Here is an 18,428-nt window from a genome sequence, read left to right as displayed (position 1 = left end):
GTTCATCTTCTTTCTTCTATGCCTCTTTGAGTTTTCTTTTGAATCCAAACCGAGCCATAGTGTTATTTATGCATAACAAATGTTGAAAAGCCACTTCCACAGCACAGTGCAGCTTCATGCATCAAAGACGGATAAAAAAAGAGTGGAGATATAGAAGAAACAAAATTGTAGCATCATAGGCTTCAGAGAAGAGGAAAGGCATACAAGGGATCAAAGGAAGAAAGAAAACGCCATTCCAGTGCATAAAAGAGACGACGGACATTAGACAAAAAGGTGTTATAAAGGGAATTGAATGGTTATTATAATCAAATCAAATCAAAAAGGTAATCAAACAAATACGAAGCAAAGATGACTACTATTTGCATATAAAAATTGGAGTCGTCCTCATCTTTCCTTTCATCGAACACCCCCCCTCGGAATACCACGATTCGATCACGTCCTCGCGTATCTACCGTCAATTCTCGGGGGGCCCATCAGGTTAGGACGGAAATGGACGTGGCCTATCATAGACGTCCGTGATCTAAGACGATGAACAATGGACGTCCATGATTTGAGAATAGAAAACCCAATCCAATCACGTGGTTGTAGAGGAACCTCACGCGGACAAACAAGTCATATGTTCCCAAACTCGTTTCATCGACTCAGACCTACTCGCCTTGAGATCAGGAGCTGCGATGCCGCTGTGGAGCCCCTGATACCGCTAATGATAAGGCAGGTTAAGTATCGGGTAAATAAGTGCTTGGCCGCAAATTAAAATAAGGCTTGAAGCATCCCTCATATATTACCCGTTTGAATCACCCATCTGGTGATTGGAGGCGGCGGTTCTTGTGGGCCCTCCTGGGCCGACGGGAAATACGAGAACTTGTCGTTACGCGGCCGTTGAGATACGATTCCTGACGATATATGGATGCGCAGCGTGCAAAACAAACCCCAATCCCTACTTGGACCGATCTCTCCGCTCCACTTCCTCTTCCTCTGCCGTCTCGGATCCAAACCACCGGGCGGGGCACCCCTTCCCCTCTTGGTTCTTCACCTTCGGCCGCACGGCAGCATAGGCGGTGGCAGCCGACGTCTCTCCCTCCTTCCCCATAAAACCGATCTGCGTTAAATTCTCGCTGTCTTTTGACCACGGTTCAGAAGGTTTGTGATTTCCCGTTAGTTTCCGCGCCTTAATGCAATTGGCTTCCTTTTATTGTGTGTATGTCTTTTGACTAGGGTTATTTCGATGAGATTGTATTTGTTTCTATCTTTCGTTGGGGTTATATTTTTAGTCTTGTGGTGATCTGGTCACCGAATTATTATAATTTTTTTTTGTACATATAGGTTGATATTCGACAAGCACGCTGGATTTTGATGGCTATATGGTGAATAGCCTTTAGTTAGAATTGAGTTTTTCTTCATTTAACTGAATTTATATCTGTAAAGATAATTTATACACGTCTGGGAGTTCACCTTTGGATCTTGGAAAAGGAAAAAAGACATTAAGTAAAGAAGGATTCTATTTTATAAGTAGAGAAGAATTATTATAATTTTATTTTGTACATATAGGGTGATACTTGACAAGCACGCTGGATTTTGATGCCTATATGGTGAATAACCTTAAATCACAAATGGGTTTTTCTTCATTTAACTGAATTTATATCTGTAAAGATAATTTATACACTTCTGGGAGTTCACCTTTGGATCTTGGAAAAGGAAAAAAGGCATTAAGCAAAGAGGGATTCTTCATTGAATTTCAGTAGGAGAGTAAGTTGAATCTAGTTAGATCATATGATTTTGACTAGTGATTCAGAATATTAGAGGTTAAAAGTGTTAGGGTCTGGCTTATTTCTTTGAAGAAAGATGTCCAACTCTGTTTAAAAAAAAAGAATTCCATTATTTAAAAGTAAAGACAACAGTCTGTTTTGGATTCACAGTGATTCAAATGCAATCCAATGTTTCTTGCAAAATTTATCAAGAGACTTCTATTAAGAAAAGCTAAACAATTATTTGTTTGTATAGATTTACAAGAATTTAGGTCTGAGTAGAAGCATGCTGGAATAATTTTGTTAGCTGAGGATTGGTCTAGCCCAACTGTGATCCACGGTTGAGATCCACGGTTGAATTACATTCGATTTCATTACAAAATACAAAAAAATAGATAGTAGTTATATGTTTCATCATCAATTTTTACGTTATTGTTTGATCACTCATGGCATGCACAAAAAGGGGTTACAACTTACAATGACCTCCTTGAGATGTATTATGCTAATGAATTTTTTATGATATTAAATGTTCAATGCTGTTAGAAGCTTGAAATTATACAAGTTAGAACTGTTAGAGGCTTAGGGAGAAAACTTCTTGTAATAAATATTTGATTGATTATTTTGTTAGTAAATATATTATTAAAGAGTTTAATGAATATCTGGCTTGTTGCCTCATTTGTTACAATTCGACTCCTATTCATAACTTTTCTGTTAACTAATTAACTAACCATACTATTGACTTTTTTTTTTTTGAAGGCGTATAAAGAAGTTGGAAATTTCATCAGGTTTTCTTTTGAATTAGTGGAATATGGCATCTGGATTGATAAATGCTAATCCTGTAGTTTATGAAAGAAAAGAGCGCCAGGTTCGGAGTGTGCCAACAATCATTGATGAGGATGCTGAAGAGCTAATTGATCAACAGGAAATTTTTGATATCCTAATCTTTAGAACTCTTTTAATAATTTTCTTTTGGGGTTTATGTCAGCAAAGGGTGAATTCAAGTTCTTTCATATAATTCTTTTGGTTGTTGTTTTTTTTTGGTCTCAATGACTTAGAAGTGGGGACAGAATGCTCTATGCATTTTGAAAAATAAATGTTAAGTGTCTAGCATCCCAGAAATTTGTTTTCTTTATTTTTTTATTTCATTATTCATCAAGGATAAGTTGAATTTAGATCTTATAAAGGGATGACATCCAACTTTCTTTATAACACATTTAGGCTCAATAGTTTTTGGAAGTTACATTCTCAAAATTCAGCTGAAATGTTATTAATAACATATAAACATATTGCATCTTCTTTTACTGTTAATTTTGACCTGAAGTGATGCTTTCCGTAAATGGAATTCAGCTTTGACTTAAATCTTTTTGTAACTTCTTTAGTTTCAGAAACTTCAGATAATTTGACCTAATAAATAATGAGTTTTGGCCTAGCAATGGCTACTTTAGTCATTGACTTCAGCTAATGCTAACTGGTTTTGTTAGAAACATGGAAAAGTAAATGAGGATACTCTATATAATTTTTATTATTGACGTTTTGGGAATGAATGTGCTGATGGTGATACTTTGAGCATTATGAAACATCATGCATTATTGTACTTGATTTTTACAATTTCTAAGTGAACTCATGCTAAGACTACCACTTATTCTGTTTATGCTACAATATTGAATCTTAGTACTGACAGATATCTCTTATCAAATGCTTTTTCACTATTCTGAAATTTCAAATTGCATTACAGCCATGTTTGTGTCAAGAATGACTAGGATATTATAACTTTTAAATGTATGGCAATCTGCCAAAACAGATTTTAGATGTACTGAAGTCATTTAATTTAGCTTAGAATGTGGTACAAGCTTTCATAAGTTAAACTGTAAAGTTTGATTGGCTGATTAATGATATGAATCATTACGAGTAGCTTACACAAGAACACATTTTAATTCTCTTATTGCAATAGTCTTTATATCTCATTATGTACGGATGGATGTTTCTAGTAGTTCAAGTTTCTTCTTGTTTTTTATATTTGTTATCAAATTACATGTGTTTTGGGCAGCATTTTCAAAAGCGCTAGGCGCCAAGGCACCAAAATGTTTGAGGAACTAGGTGCCCACCCGAGCGAAGCGAGGTGCTTCACAAATATTAAAATTTAAGAAATATATTATCATTAATAAATATGATAACAACAATAAAAATGACATTCATATAAAGTACCAAGTTTCATTGCAGAAAATAACAACAAATATCAAAGTTGTGATATTTCTACATTAACATGATTTATATAGAGGTCCTGCATATACAAATCCAAACCACCAACAACACAAAAACAATCTCTCCACATGGAGATACCTTAAAGATAATAGTAATATTTAAAATAAAGAAAGATAAAGAAAGCTCCAATAAAGAGAATAACATGGGTATGGTAGCGCCATGGTACCGTAATTGTGGGACTTCCGTGGAGTCATCGATCCCTTGCTCTTATAAAGGGAGAGCGCTCAGTCGTGAAAGTACTGAGACATGGTTGAAGAGCAGAGGCCAGGGAACTTTGTAAGACCGCTGTCAACGGGCTTCTCATCAAGATAGCTGAAAGTGGAGGACTTCGGATCGATGCAAGAGTGCTTGACCAAGGAACAAAGTAGGCACTGCTTAGAGGAGTAGGCGGTAGAGATGATGGAGAAGATGGTACAATCGTAGGGGCGACCAAAACTATTAGAGAGTTGCTCCAAGTTGGGGTGAAAACTTCTTGCATTCCAGAAGTTCGATGACATTGAGAAGGTGAATCATAATAGCTAACTCAATGCAAATAGTGCAAACACTTCGAGTGCTTCGGAAGTGTGAGCAAAGAGCAGGCGAAGGCTAGTAACCAGCTCGATATGGGGAATATAACCCTTGAGGAGGCAGGTGAAGTCAAGTAACCTTTACCTTTTCAATTCTTAAGAGAATGGGTGAAACCGAGTACCTCAATTCTCTTATCTACAATAGAGAAGCTCTGTATAGATTCAAAGATCTTTCGAAGAAACCAAATGAAAGACAATAGTTATCAAATCATCACCAATGGTGATCAGTGCTACTGAGAGTAGATTGTCCGCTTCATTTCCCAACAGAATGACAATCGAAAGCGGAACTGATGCGAACTTCTTTAGTTTCAAAGTCTGCGAGGCAATACTCATTAAAGCTCTAACAAACATTCACCCAGTTCAAGCGATATGAGGCATTTGAGAGGCTAGCGTATACCAAGGATAGTCTTTTCCTTTATCTGAAGGATCTGCAGGAATCAACAGGGATTAGCACAACTCAATCAACCCCACACCAGAGTCAAAGTCATTGGCGAGTTGAAGCAGCATGACAGATCAAAGTTTGACTACTCAACAACAACGGTGGAGTGTAGTTAGGAGCCAAGAGGCATGTTGTAGTTGTAGCTGAAGATTAAATACTCGGCAATGGCGAGGAGATGCAACATCTGCAAAGGCTTCGACGAGGACGTCGAAGGAATAAGTGGGGGTCAATGCCACGAACAAAGTTGTAAAAAGGGTGTTTGATGTAATGCTCATGTATGTCCGTGTTTTTTAGTTTTGTTCATGCTTTGCACAGCATGTAAAAGGCTAACACTAGGCTTAGCAACCCCATTTTGGTTGGCTTTAGTGGTCGTTTTAGGCTTATAAACAAAGGTTGTGTCATGTGGGCACTTGTGGGGATTTCGGTTTGTAGTGGATCATTTTGAGCCCTTTGTTGTGCGACCGTTCAGAACTTATGAAGTCTATATTTATAATTTGCATTGACTATGAAGTGTTTGTATGGTTGCTTGTGGATCTCGAGTGAAACGTTTTCTTTGACCCGTTTTATCTTTTGTAGGTTCTAAGAGACCATATGAGGTTTCGGGGAGGCTGACCTTTGCAGATAGACTTACAAGGGTGCTGCACGACTTAGGCAAAACCAGCTAAGTTCGTGATAGTATGTCCGTGTTTTTTAGTTTTGTTCATGCTTTGCACAACATGTAAAAGGCTAACACTAGGCTTAGCAGCCCCATTTTGGTTGGCTTTAGTGGTCGTTTTAGGCTTATAAACAAAGGTTGTGTCATGTGGGCACTTGTGGGGATTTCGGTTTGTAGTGGATCATTTTGAGCAAGGTTTGCCGTACCGGACTGTACCGCCCGGTACGGGCGGTACGTACCGGTCCGACAGGCCAGCGGTACGCGGACCGCCCCGCCCCGTACCGAGTACTGTAGCAGTGTACAGTATCACTGTAGCAGTGTACAGTGCTCGGTACACGTGAGTGTACCGCTCGGTACACCTGGGTGTACCGAGCGGTATACCGTACCGTACCGGTACCGAGCCTGGGTCGAAACGCCGGTACGGTACGGTACGACGAACCTTGATTTTGAGCCCTTTGTTGTGCGACCGTTCAGAACTTATGAAGTCTATGTTTATAATTTGCATTGGCTATGAAGTGTTGTATGGTTGCTTGTGGATCTCGAGTGAAACGTTTTCTTTGACCCGTTTTATCTTTTGTAGGTCCTAAGGGACCATAGGAGGTTTCGGGGAGGCTGACCTTTGCAGATAGACTTGCAAGGGTGCTGCACGACTTAGGCAAAACCAGCTAAGTTCGTGACAGTATGTCCGTGTTTTTTAGTTTTGTTCATGCTTTGCACAACATGTAAAAGGCTAACACTAGGCTTAGCAGCCCCATTTTGGTTGGCTTTAGTGGTCGTTTTAGGCTTATAAACAAAGGTTGTGTCATGTGGGCACTTGTGGGGATTTCGGTTTGTAGTGTGGATCATTTTGAGCCTTTTGTTGTGCGACCGTTCAGAACTTATGAAGTCTATGTTTATAATTTGCATTGGCTATGAAGTATTTGTATGGTTGCTTGTGGATCTCGAGTGAAACGTTTTCTTTGACCCGTTTTATCTTTTGTAGGTCCTAAGGGACCATAGGAGGTTTCGGGGAGGCTGACCTTTGCAGATAGACTTGCAAGGGTGCTGCACGACTTAGGCAAAACCAGCTAAGTTCGTGACAGTATGGTGGAGGAGGCTTACAACCTGATGATGTGGAGTGGAGGAAGCTTGTGATTTGGTCACTGTGTAAGGCAAAGGAAGCTCGAAATTCAATGGTGGCAAAGGAGACTCGCAGCACGACAACGTAGAGTGGAGGAAGTTTGCGGTCTTGTGGCATAGTGCGAAGGAAGCTCATTGTAATAGTTGGTTCGGTTGAGCCAACTATGTCAAATAAGTTGAGTTCGGACTTGTTTTTGATCGAGTGCTCAGCTGAGTCGTCCATGCTTGGGCCCAGGTGCGCGCTCGAGTGGAACCTGGTTCACATGCCTCGCCCGGCCCAGTTATGAGGTGCTCGAGCCTCGCCTCGCTACCCAAGCACCTAGGCGAGCACCCAAGTGCCTTTTGAAATTACTGGTTTTGGGTGTTGTGTTGATATTAGTCTTGTAAAAATCATCATGTTTTAAAGAAAGGTAGAAAAGATTTAGGACTATAAATGCACTGGTTAGTCGAGGCAAACTTATTAGCATTATTCTGCTACAAGACATAGACAGACTTATGAATATCATCAAGAACAATAAAAAGAGATCTCTTAGCTCATAGTTTTTCTAGCAATGTCAATAGTAGGAAAAGATCCACATAACCAACGTTGAATAATTGGTGCTCATCTTTATTGTTTAGCTTGTAGTCTTATCGCTAATGGGGCCTTCTTTCTTTGCCTTATTTCTTGGATGCCTCCCTCAGATTAACTAATATTCCTTAACATTCTTAAATTATATTAGAGATATACAGGATCCAGAACACCCATATACACTGGAAGAGTTGAAGGTGGTAACAGAAGATTCAATTGAAGTGAATGATAAACAAAGTCATGTTAGGTGAATGCATGTCTTCTTTGAAGTATTGAGTTTTTCTTCTGCAGGATCTTAAATTTGAATATTTACCAGGCTGTTCTAAAAATTATTTACCTTTTTTTCAGTGTTACTTTTACACCAACGGTTGAGCATTGCAGTTTGGCAACTACTATTGGACTTTGCCTTCGTGTTAAACTTATGCGTAGTCTCCCTTCTCGTTACAAGGTTTTTTTCTTTAATATCCAATACATCTAAATTGTTTCTATAACTTGTCTGGCGATCTTATTGTGATAGGATTGGCACTGAAATATCAATGTTACATATAGAAGCTGCTGTGCTGATGATCTGGATAAACAATTAATTTATATATTATGTCAACATTTCTTAAGATTGTTTACTTTTGAAATAGTATTCACCATTGTGCTTGTTTCCTCCAAGAATGGATAATACACTTTGAAGATATTTTATATGGTAAAAATTACTGGAAACTGTTTGATGATTTGATTTTCATCTGATGATCATCAAAACAAGCTAATTTAAGTTGAACTAAGTAGTTATTTGGAGTAAGGGTCTTCAAGTCCAATACCGGAGAACAATGATGGTGCGATTGATGTTGTTGTGTGTTTAAGGTCATAAGTGTAGGGACTCCAAATGAGCTGAGGTACATTCTAAGAAGGTCAATTTTAGTTGAGTTAGGGTGCCAAAAGTGGACAAGTTAACGGAGGAGCCTATCTTAACTTATATTAAGAATTAATTGCTTTCCCTATTTTGTAACTTAATTTCTTCAAGCTCCTAATACCCACATGTATCCTGTGGACTTCAAAAGGAAAAAAAAATTTATTGACAAAAAAGTATTTAGTATTTCAGATGTCTTTTACTTATGTCAAACATTTATTTTCTACGCTTCAGTTTATTTGCTTATCAAGTCACTATTGACTGACAGAAATACCCACTCAATCCTAGTGTTAGGGAACATGGATAATAATTAATATATTCTCTTTAGTAAGCGTTGGAGATGTTTGGGCTTTTGGCATTAATTTCTAATCAGTAAAATTGTTATTGACTTCCATTTTCTTTGTCATGTTTAGTGATTGGGATATAAAAAGTGGTCTTATTGAGAAACAATAATTTATTGTTTAATAGAAGTGGTCTTCTTGTGATCTAAAGGAAAATTATTCTCCCTTTGATATATCTTAAGATCTACATTTGCTTTAACATTTTTGTTGTTAGTGCGTGTAATTTTAATATGTTGTTGTATTTTGTATTCCTAGACTTGTGTTCCTATTTTAGATTACACATTTATTATTGAGGCACACATTCAGAAATATTGTCGGAGTCTATTAAGTACATTTTATGCCATACAACTTCATCAGAAAAGGCTTATTGTCTTTTATGAATACTTTAAATCAGGAAGGTTTTGGTTCTTAATGTATTGTGATCAGTGTTGTTAAAAGGCAACTGTTCGCCTAGGTGCTTAGGCGAGGCGAGGTGAGGAGAGAGTGCCTCACACAATGCTCGAGCAATGCGCTTTAGTGAAGCACTACTTGGGCGCTCGCCTCAACCCAAGCGTCGAGCACCTCGGGCAAGCACCTGATTTGCGTTTTGAGTGACGCAGGAAGCTTCGATCAGGGAGAGACAACTAAAGCAGGAAGAATCATGTTGGGCCGGAGCAAACATGTTAGAAGATTGGACATCGGGCCGAAAGATCGGTCGACGTATCGATAGAAGGCTTCGGGCCAAGAAGAGCGGATATTGCAGGATATCGGAGTTACGGAGGTCAATTGGCCGATTGGGCAATTGGCCGCAAGAGAGGACGATGTGCCGAAGAATCGGACGAAGCATCGATGGACCAATGACATGCCGGACAACATGATTTATACTTAGTAATAATTATCTAGATCGAAGTGTGTTTTATGTGTGCAGGATTAACTACGATAGCAAGACAAAGCAAAATGAAGCCTCGGAGTCAAGAACATAATTTCGTTGGGAGTTTGAGAGTTCGTCGGAAGTTCGGATGTTCGTCGGAATTTCTATCGGAATTGACCGAGAAGTCCAGGAGCTTGCCAAAGAAGCTCATCGGAACTCTCTAAGAAGATCGTCGTGAAGTCCAGGAGCTTGCCGGGAGTCCGCTGGAACATTGCCGAGAGATCGTCAGAAGTTTGCCGGAAGATCGTCGGAAGTTCACAGGAAGAAACCTAGACTTACGGACTTTGTTTTAGCTTAGTAAATGTCTTAAAACTCGTAGTTAGCACATAATTGGGATTAGAATTGGGCCAACCTAATTAGGGGATAGTTGGGCCTAAGTTTGGGCTGTGTTGGGCCAAGAGAAAGGCCTAAACAGTGACCAAACAAGTGAAACCGTCGTGGCACAGTCTCCGAGACTATGTCAGGCGCTAGTACCGCCGAGACAGTCTTCTAGGCTGTGGTACCGCCAAGACTAGGTGGTGGTACCACCCAGTGTCAGACTACAGGCGATGGTATCGCCCAGTGCAGGCGATGGTATCGCCCGTACCCTGAAATTTCGGGGGATTTGAATTTTGACTCTATTTTTGAAGTCATTTGGGGTCTATAAATACCCTAGCTATTCCTGCATGGAGATGCAAGAAAAGTAAACAAAAACTTTGTGTTTCTAGAGTTGAAAACCCTTGTAAAGTATAGAGTCCCTCCTCCTAAAGTTTAGAGACCATTCTAAGGGAGAGTGTGAGGGTAGCTTTGTAAAAAAGGGGTGTAAAGGTTCTCTCCTGAGCTTGCAAAAGGAGAATAAAGTTGTAAGAAGGAGGTTGATCTTCGCCTATTAAAGGAAGATCGTTAGTGGATGCCGGTGGCCTCGACAGAAGAGGAATCGGTGGAGTGGATGTAGGTCACGACGGCCGAACCACTATAACTCGGTTTGCATTTACTTCTTGCAATTTACATTTACTGCAAATTGCCCTTCTTTACTTGCTTTATATCCACTACACTCTTCCGTATGCTTTCAAGCTAGTATCTTCCGAAACGGGTTTAATCGCAACGAGATTTTCAAACCGATGTAATTTTTACCGTTGTACTAATTCACCCTCCCCCCCTCTTAGTGCCGACTCGTTCCTAACATAAACCCCTCCCCCCAAACGACCCACACACACACAATAAAACCCTAATTACTATCACCTCTCCCCCCCCCCCGATGCACCTATGCTTTGCCATCGCTACCTCCTTGCGCAGCTCTCTTCGTTGTCGACGGACAAGTCTGATGCTTCCTCTATCGTCAACGGATAGGTTCGAAGCTCGCACCGCTACAACTCTCGTGCGTAGTTCCTTCCCCCGTTGCTGCTTTCATGTGCAGCTCACTTCGCCGCCGAGGGACAAGGCCACAACTTCCTCCACCTACGAACACATCTGAAGCTTCCTCTGCCCCCGACGTCATCGTCCACAGCTTTCTTTGTCATTGTTGTTGTCCACAACTTTCTCCGTCGCTCGTAGCTTTGTCTATCGTTGTTGTCACCCTCCATTGCTTTCTTTGTCGTCGTTGTCACTGTCCGAAGGTTCCTCCATCATCGTTGTCCTCTTCTTCCCCACCTTCCATCGTCGGTGACTCTTCTTCTCACTATTGTACACTATTAGAACTGTTAACCCTATTAATCCTTTAAAATTGATATTAATCTGTAGAACTATTAACCCTATTTAGAACTAGCAATCCCTATTTAGCATTGTTAATCTCTATTTATTTAGAACTATTATTAGAATATGGACATTATGACTTGGTACTTTATATATTTTCAATTTAATGTTGTATTTTTTATTTTTATAATCATATTATATCTTATTTATATTTTAATATTCTAGAATGCCTCAATTTGCTCGGATGTTATTTATATGCCTGGGCTAGCGCTTAGCTCCTTGGGTGTTTTGGGACCTTGGCGTCTTTGGGCATCTAACGCTTTTAAAAACACTAATTGTGATGTGACATCCAGAATCCAGAAGATCAAGAAATTAATTGGTACTTGTAATGTGGCATTATAGGATTTTTCTGGTGAATATACAAATGTGCCACTTGTCTGGAGCAAACATTTTATGGTTAGCATCATCTTATGTGATATAAAGTTCTAATATTTGTTTGTTGTCAAACTATATTTCATGTTATATGATAATGATTTTAGACAAGCCTGTTGATTAAAAAAAAGTAGTGTCTGAAATGAAAATCTGAAAAATTTTTGATCTGCTTAAAAGAGCAAGAGAGTGTGGGTTGGGTATTATCTGCGACTCTGATCTTCTAGTTTTTTGGCTTTCCTTAATTTTTAGCAGTTTAGACCTTATATTATCTGTTAGGGTATGCAAAAAAGCAGAATCTTCTTCGACACTTCGACTATAAGTTGAGTTACAAGCTTGATTATGCCCTGATATGGCTGGCATATGTTCTGTTTGTGGCAGCAGTATATCATATTATGGTACGTTGTAAAGAATATAAACTGGTACTGATGAAGGATGAGGTTGATACAATGAAGCCTTTCTAACTGTAGTTGTATGCAGCCAACTGTTGCCTATGCAATGTCCTTTATTGTCACTACAGCTTCAGTCGCTGCAGTAGAAATTCTTGGAAAGCAATTGTAATTTTGTTTTCATCTTTATAACATTTTGTTTTGACAATTGCTCCATTAATTGATCCACCAATCTGTTTTCTCATAGGTGGACATAAGGGTGGCACCTGGGACTCATGCAACTGAAGCTGCTGGTACTGCAATGATCTTGTTTGTGTATCTGCCTATACTGCTATCCCATTCTTCTCTTCTGTTGGTGGTTTACATTTCTGCTCCTGAAGTCGTTTAATTTCTTGTTTTCTCAGTGAATAAGCAGTTAAATGACAAAGAACGGGTAGTAGCAGCTCTGGAGAATCCTAATCTAATGTACATGATCGACAGGTGCTTAGAACCAACCTTTTATTATTGATCTTGGTTGGGACCTCCTCCCAGAATTATAGAGACCACTGTTTGTATGTTTCTCCTGCCTTCTATCCCACCACTTTATCTTACTGCTGTTTTGAATATTTCAAGGATCTCACTTGTATAATTGTATTGATTTTTGGGAACTATGATTATTTCGGAACATAAAAATTCCTGTGATCAATAAAAGCAAATAGTTTTGACATATGTTAAGGTAATTGAGAGACATGGCGCTCTCACAATTTGTTTCTGTGAAAGAGCAGCACAGTGCAATCTAGGATGGCATGCATGCATGCAATCGTTGTTTGTCTATAGATTAACATGAGGAGAGTCAATGTAAGTTTATTCTCCTATGTGGCAAAGGGTGATGATAAATGATATTTATTTTATTTCCTTTTTCATCGCATCTCTACTCTATGAAGTCAATTTAGTGTTATTTATTTATTTATTTATTTTTCATCGCATATGATTTCAATCGACAAATCCAAATATCTTAGCCATCCAAGAAAGTGGGCAAAAAAACATTTTCTCAACTTGTGTACAGAAACTAACGAAAAATGAAGCTTTTTTTTCTTCTAATATTTAATCTGTTCCTTTGTCTGTCGTGTTTGATGAGAAATCGAGTGGAACAGAAAAAGAATCACCTCATCGGCACAGATAAGTGGCTCTTAGTGTTGCTAATTTTGAGGCAAACAATAACAAAGAGCGAACAGAAAGAATATACGATGCTCCGCCGGTTCCGTCCATCTGATTGGTGTTCTTAATGCACTTAGAAATCATGATCATATTTCTATCTAATATTTTTTAAAATTAATTTTTTTTATATCATATTAAATCAATTCGTATGAACTCGAGCATGAGACTATAGATTATCTCAGTAGAGATGGCACTGCACACGAACCTAATTCTCGACACCCTTGTTGGATTCGCAGTTAAAAGGCCAACCAAGCCAAATTTGCATTCCGAAGAAATAGGCCATTAGATCTTCATTTTTTTTGTTGATACCTAAAAGATTTTAGGTCGGAACTACAACCTTCGGAATGCAACACACCTAAAACACAAAGTGTGAAGTCATCTGAAGCGGCAAACCAACACTCAAAATGGTAATGAGAACGGATCTGAGTGCTTGTCTCTCACATTGTCAACAATTATTTATTTCACTACTATTTAAATGTCATCGTATAGGGCCTGTTTGGTAAATCCACTACGGTAATTTGCATACTCTATACAAACAAAGTGTGCAGACGTTCTTTTTCAAGCCCAATAGTGGTAAAATAAATCCATTCAGGCATAAGATCACAGATTCTTCGTGAAGCACTGATGATACCAGCTAGAAGGTGATTAGATTGCTCTTCTGTTGCTTATGCTGTTTTTCAGGATTTTGATCCTCAGAAGTGCTCCCTCCTATTTTACCGAAGATCATCTCATCAAGATCAAGGATGCCATCATCTCCACCTGACCTTGTTTCGGAACCTGGTGGTTTTCTGATGAGGGCATCTTCTCTGGTCGCTCGAGGAGACTCCTCAGGTTCCACGGCAACTGGTATCACTGCGGGCTCTGGTTCAGAATTCACAACAGGAGGCTTCCGCAGCTCTTCATACTTGGAGAGGATCTTCTGAAGTTCATCATTTACATTCAAGGCCTCGAAAAGCACTGCCTCATTATCACCTGCTGTCTCTATAATTCTTTGGACAGTGCGTTGACTTCGTTGGCATTGCTGAAAGAGGGTAGTCGTCAAATCATCCTGAAAGCAGACGAAGAATGATGACATTCAGAGACTAGACAAAAGTATCAACATGTCAACAGGCAGCAGAATTTGTAAATTATTATTTTTAATCCTGTATAGATAACTATGACAATAATTTCTGAACAGCCAACCGAAAGGAATTACAAGAGAAGTCTGTTGTAGCTTAGAATCACAAAACTTATCCATAACACTTTGACCGTCATTACCACTTCTAAAACTCCAGCTTCATCAAAATAATGCATAGCGTTCAGTTGACCTTTCTTTATTAGATAACTTCTTCTGTAAGTCTCCCTTCTAGTAACAAATATACTAAAATCCCTATATGCAGGATTGCTCTAGCATTTTAAGAATCAAAATTTGAAAAGATAAGGAAAAACAAATTATTTCTGGTCATATCCAAGTTTATGTCAATTTTATTAAAAAAATAAGGTCTTGATTGCATATTCTTTCTGAAAGCCCAAGCAATGATAATGCAGTATGTCCCCTAGCATGAACTCATTTGTTCTAACATGACTAATGTAAAGAAAAGGCAGGGAACCAACAACAAGGAAGGCATAATCCATGCTTGCATTAGTTGGCTCTAATATGTACAAGATGTGTTAGACAGAAACTGATTCAGTAGTGGCATGTCATGTATTAATCCTTGGATATAGCTGCAAAATCATATTCAGGTTTACTTGCCACCAGCTGCTCAAAGGATGTGTTTGAACTGACTTCTCTCAGTTCAAACATATCTGTAGAAATTCTATTCAGGCATTAATTAAAGTAACTCTAATGTTATGTTCAGTCGTAAGATGACCGGATACTAATACTATTTAACTCTTGCACAAAGGACACTAGGACAGGTAGTATGTCTATCCTTAGTATTCTAGAAAACCATATTCTTCATGTAGTTAAAAAAAGCAAGAAACAAAATAACAATATGATCACACAAATTCATACTATGGCAATGGCGGGAAGGGATGAATAGCAGAAACACAGGCTCAATAATATCTACACAGTTCTATATTCACAGAACAAAATGCCCATAAGCTATCCCCCTGTTCTCATGCAATTAATTAAAAACATATGAAATCAAATTAGTTTTTATTCGCTAATTATTTTAATACTCTTATGTAATTCACCAGATCTTCCAAATCAATGGTAAAACGGTGAGCTAGAAATGTTGAAAGTTCACCATTGGACTCAACAAAATCATGTTTCAACAAGTACAACCATGCACCATAAGACAGTGCAAAAGAACATATATGAATATAAGGAAAGATCAGTTCGAGAATCATAGAGCCTTTATCATGTAGAGAGAGCAAAAGTATCGAGAAGAAATAAATTGCAAAACATAAACTAGGAGTCTAAGACGAGAGCTATATCAATCAACTTGTATTGGTAACAGCTATGTGCATAGCAGTTTGCTATTTGCTGAAACAAAGCACAGTGCCAGAAGATGTATTGCTAGTTAGATGAACAGTGGAAAGTAAAAGAAAAATAATATAGGACATATCTACTGATTCCACTGTCCAACAGTTTAAACAAGAAAGCATGGATATTAAGGTTTTAATCACCTGTAAAGCTTCTTGATGTGGCGAAGATGATAAAATGGTGGACAGAAGTTCAATGCTGTTGCGAGCCACATCAAATGCTTCCTTTGTTTCTTCAGCAGTGAAACTATGCACATGAAAATCATTATATGTTTGCTGTTGAATAGCACTGTTATATGATTCTGTCTCTGAAACTGAACGTGGAGGAGTAAATATCGGAGCTAAGCTTTCGACATCTCTTCCAGGAAAGCGAACACCTCGAGATTTCAGGCTCTACAAGAAAAAGATAAAGCTGCTCATCAGGTAGAATATACATAAATATTGTACAATATATGTCATTAGAACAAGAGTGTGAGTAATAATCAAACATGGAAGCAAAGACAAAAATTGAAATATCGATTATTCTTTTTATAATAATAATAATTTAATTACAAGGCACAAATTAGTCCAAAGCTAAGTGGACAAGCAAGCTGGACCATGACCAAGGAAACCATAAACTTTCTTGATCTGTTTGTGGTTAAACTATAGATAGCATCCATTGTATGTGCTGTCCAACCGATGCGAAAAGATACCTTTTACCATTAAGCAGCATGAAGCCTACTGCTGCTACAAGTTACTAGCGAAGCTAAATTATTGCTAGATACTTACCATTAAGTGCGAGGTTCTAACAGCTAAAGAATTAAATCCACAATATATGGAAATAAAGAAGTGCAACTTCTGATGCAATACATCAATAATCTAACCTTGTAGGTTTCTTCAAAGACTGGCAAGTATCTGAGTTCCTCTCCAGATTCCCCCCATGCTTCAATCATGACAAGAGCCTTGTTCCTATTATTCACTACAGTCTGTGGATCATCAATCAACTTGACCATCTCATCTAGGACTCTCTCAGCAGCAACCTCAGAAAAAGCCTTCTCACAGTTTTTCACACAGGTCTCAAGGAGAACTAAAGCAAGATATTGGACAGTGGGATTCTTCAACATAATTCGCTTTTTGATGCCACGGATGAATTCGACGCTGTGGAACTTTTCACTGTTAATCATGTCACAGATCTCAAGGTTGGCAGACCAGTTAGGACCATCCAAGTTTTCTGAGGTGGCATCCTCGACTATTTTCTCAACTTGGTTTTGAACTTGGAAGAAGTCCTTCATCTTAGAACTCATAGAGCTCATGCCAGCCGTCATCTTGCGGCTTACCTCAGACCCGCTAATCTTCAGACGTTCGCCAAAGGCGCTGACCTTATCCATGAGGTTGTCACCCATCCCAGGATGAGAAACAGGATTCGTATAACAGAAGTCCTGTAATTCAAGAACAAAGCATTCACCTCAAAGTTCAGAGTTTCAGAAGCAGAGGATATCAAGCGTACATCATAAACCTTTTCGATATACTGAAACAACATGGACCAGAAAATAAACAAAAAAGAAAGGGAAAAACCAAAATTTATCATAGAGTTCCAATTGCTAAAGCGGATTTTTATGTCCTCGATGTAGAAAAGTACACCTGAACTCCAATAAGAAGACTACCACGAGTTGTTCGTGTAATACGAAAGATAATCTATGTTGTCGGATTGGTACTAGGCGATCGAAGGAGTCTTTGACCTCAACGATTGAGGAACTTGACCACTAACCCCTCTTCAGCTTCAGTCATGTGAACAACTGAAGAAGATTGTATTCCGAAGCAATAATCTATGGTACTTGATGGAAAACTATCAGCTTTGATTAGCAGTGGAACAGGGATTCTTGGTCCGAACAGACAAGAATTTGAGATCTCTGTTCCGGAACCACAAAATCAAGGAAAAACAATTACATTTATCGAGGAATCAATCGATTCGCTTAGCATCATGAACGATGCTTATACTTATACTTAGAAACAACCAACCACGGAGCGGTTGGGGTTCCCAAAGTCGATCACAAGTACGGGGAGAAGAGAGTCGCCAAGAAGATAAATAGTACCTCGGGATCAGAAGGCGATGGAAAAGATAGATGTCTTCTTCTTCTTCTCCTTCTTCTGCTTCAGCTTCTTTGCCCTTTTGCTCTTCCGTACTTTTCTGCGAGTCCTTATTTCTCGTGCTGCCCGCTGCCCCCCCGGCCGTGGACTTCTCCTTTGACGAGTCAGGTTTGGACTTTGAATAGTACAGGATCACTTAGAAAGGGTCGAGGGATTGTAGCCGTTGGATCAAGCACGGGGCTTGCGGATGTACGGCATCGTTCGATCTCAGCATACACTTGGACGGTGGAGAGAGCCGATGACGAAAAGGAACGCCTGTTGGTTGAGTAGAAATGAAAGCGAGCAGGCTTATATTTTCTTTTATTATTTACGGAATCAGCGGTACATAAGATGATTAGTGCCCTTATTCTATTTGTTGAGAATTCTATGAGATTTTAGATATTTCATTTTTATAAATTTTTAACGAAACCTAACTAATATTAACTATATCTAATATCGGTTGATAGAGTTTATTGAATTTGTAAGGAAAAACACCAAATTCGATATATATTTTCCTTTTTGCAAAGGAATTCTATTCCTCAGTTTAAAGTCAAAAAGGAATTCTTTGACAAATAAGTCAGCAGACGTTTTCTCATATTTTTTTTAAACCGCTGTGATAAAGAAAATCTCTACCGAATATTTGAAATTTAATAGAACCCCTATTTTA

At 38.8% G+C, this 18,428-nt stretch overlaps 2 protein-coding genes across 3 annotated transcripts; one reads left to right on the top strand and one right to left on the bottom strand.

Annotated features, from left to right (window-relative positions):
• Window positions 1-915: 915 nt before the first annotated feature.
• LOC135672970 (protein AE7-like) lies at window positions 916-12,698 on the top strand. 2 transcript variants are annotated; one of them, XM_065181556.1, is made up of 6 exons: window positions 916-1,140; window positions 2,502-2,679; window positions 7,498-7,601; window positions 7,703-7,802; window positions 12,240-12,285; window positions 12,397-12,698. In XM_065181556.1, exons 2-6 carry the CDS (start codon window positions 2,554-2,556, stop codon window positions 12,498-12,500), a joined length of 480 nt encoding a protein of 159 aa, XP_065037628.1. In that variant the 5' UTR covers window positions 916-1,140; window positions 2,502-2,553; the 3' UTR covers window positions 12,501-12,698. The 2 variants fall into 2 exon arrangements, with proteins under 2 accessions (XP_065037628.1, XP_065037629.1); XM_065181557.1 differs by lacking the exons at window positions 916-1,140; window positions 2,502-2,679 and adding an exon at window positions 2,704-3,864 and having other exon boundaries at window positions 7,506-7,601.
• Window positions 12,699-13,619: 921 nt separating this feature from the next.
• Window positions 13,620-17,885, bottom strand: LOC135672969 (TOM1-like protein 1). Its single transcript, XM_065181555.1, has 4 exons — window positions 17,728-17,885; window positions 16,519-17,073; window positions 15,800-16,048; window positions 13,620-14,237 (listed from the first exon to the last, which is right to left on the bottom strand). Exons 2-4 carry the CDS (start codon window positions 17,035-17,037, stop codon window positions 13,824-13,826), a joined length of 1,182 nt encoding a protein of 393 aa, XP_065037627.1. The 5' UTR covers window positions 17,038-17,073; window positions 17,728-17,885; the 3' UTR covers window positions 13,620-13,823.
• Between the last annotated feature and the right edge of the window lie 543 nt (window positions 17,886-18,428).

Source organism: Musa acuminata, chromosome BXJ1-5, assembly GCF_036884655.1.
Source record: "Musa acuminata AAA Group cultivar baxijiao chromosome BXJ1-5, Cavendish_Baxijiao_AAA, whole genome shotgun sequence".
In the NCBI taxonomy this organism is placed as follows: domain Eukaryota; kingdom Viridiplantae; phylum Streptophyta; class Magnoliopsida; order Zingiberales; family Musaceae; genus Musa; species Musa acuminata.
This window is presented reverse-complemented; position numbering and strand designations above follow the sequence as displayed.

Coding starts and splice junctions, on each gene's coding strand:
- LOC135672969 (XM_065181555.1), bottom strand. CDS start 17,037: ATGGGTGACAACCTCATGGATAAGGTCAGCGCCTTTGGCGAACGTCTG. Junction 16,049..16,518: donor TCTTTGAAGAAACCTACAAG/GTTAGATTATTG, acceptor TTTTTCTTGTAG/AGCCTGAAATCTCGAGGTGT. Junction 14,238..15,799: donor CACATCAAGAAGCTTTACAG/GTGATTAAAACC, acceptor GTCTGCTTTCAG/GATGATTTGACGACTACCCT.
- LOC135672970 (XM_065181556.1), top strand. CDS start 2,554: ATGGCATCTGGATTGATAAATGCTAATCCTGTAGTTTATGAAAGAAAA. Junction 7,602..7,702: donor GATAAACAAAGTCATGTTAG/GTGAATGCATGT, acceptor CCTTTTTTTCAG/TGTTACTTTTACACCAACGG. Junction 7,803..12,239: donor GTCTCCCTTCTCGTTACAAG/GTTTTTTTCTTT, acceptor GTTTTCTCATAG/GTGGACATAAGGGTGGCACC.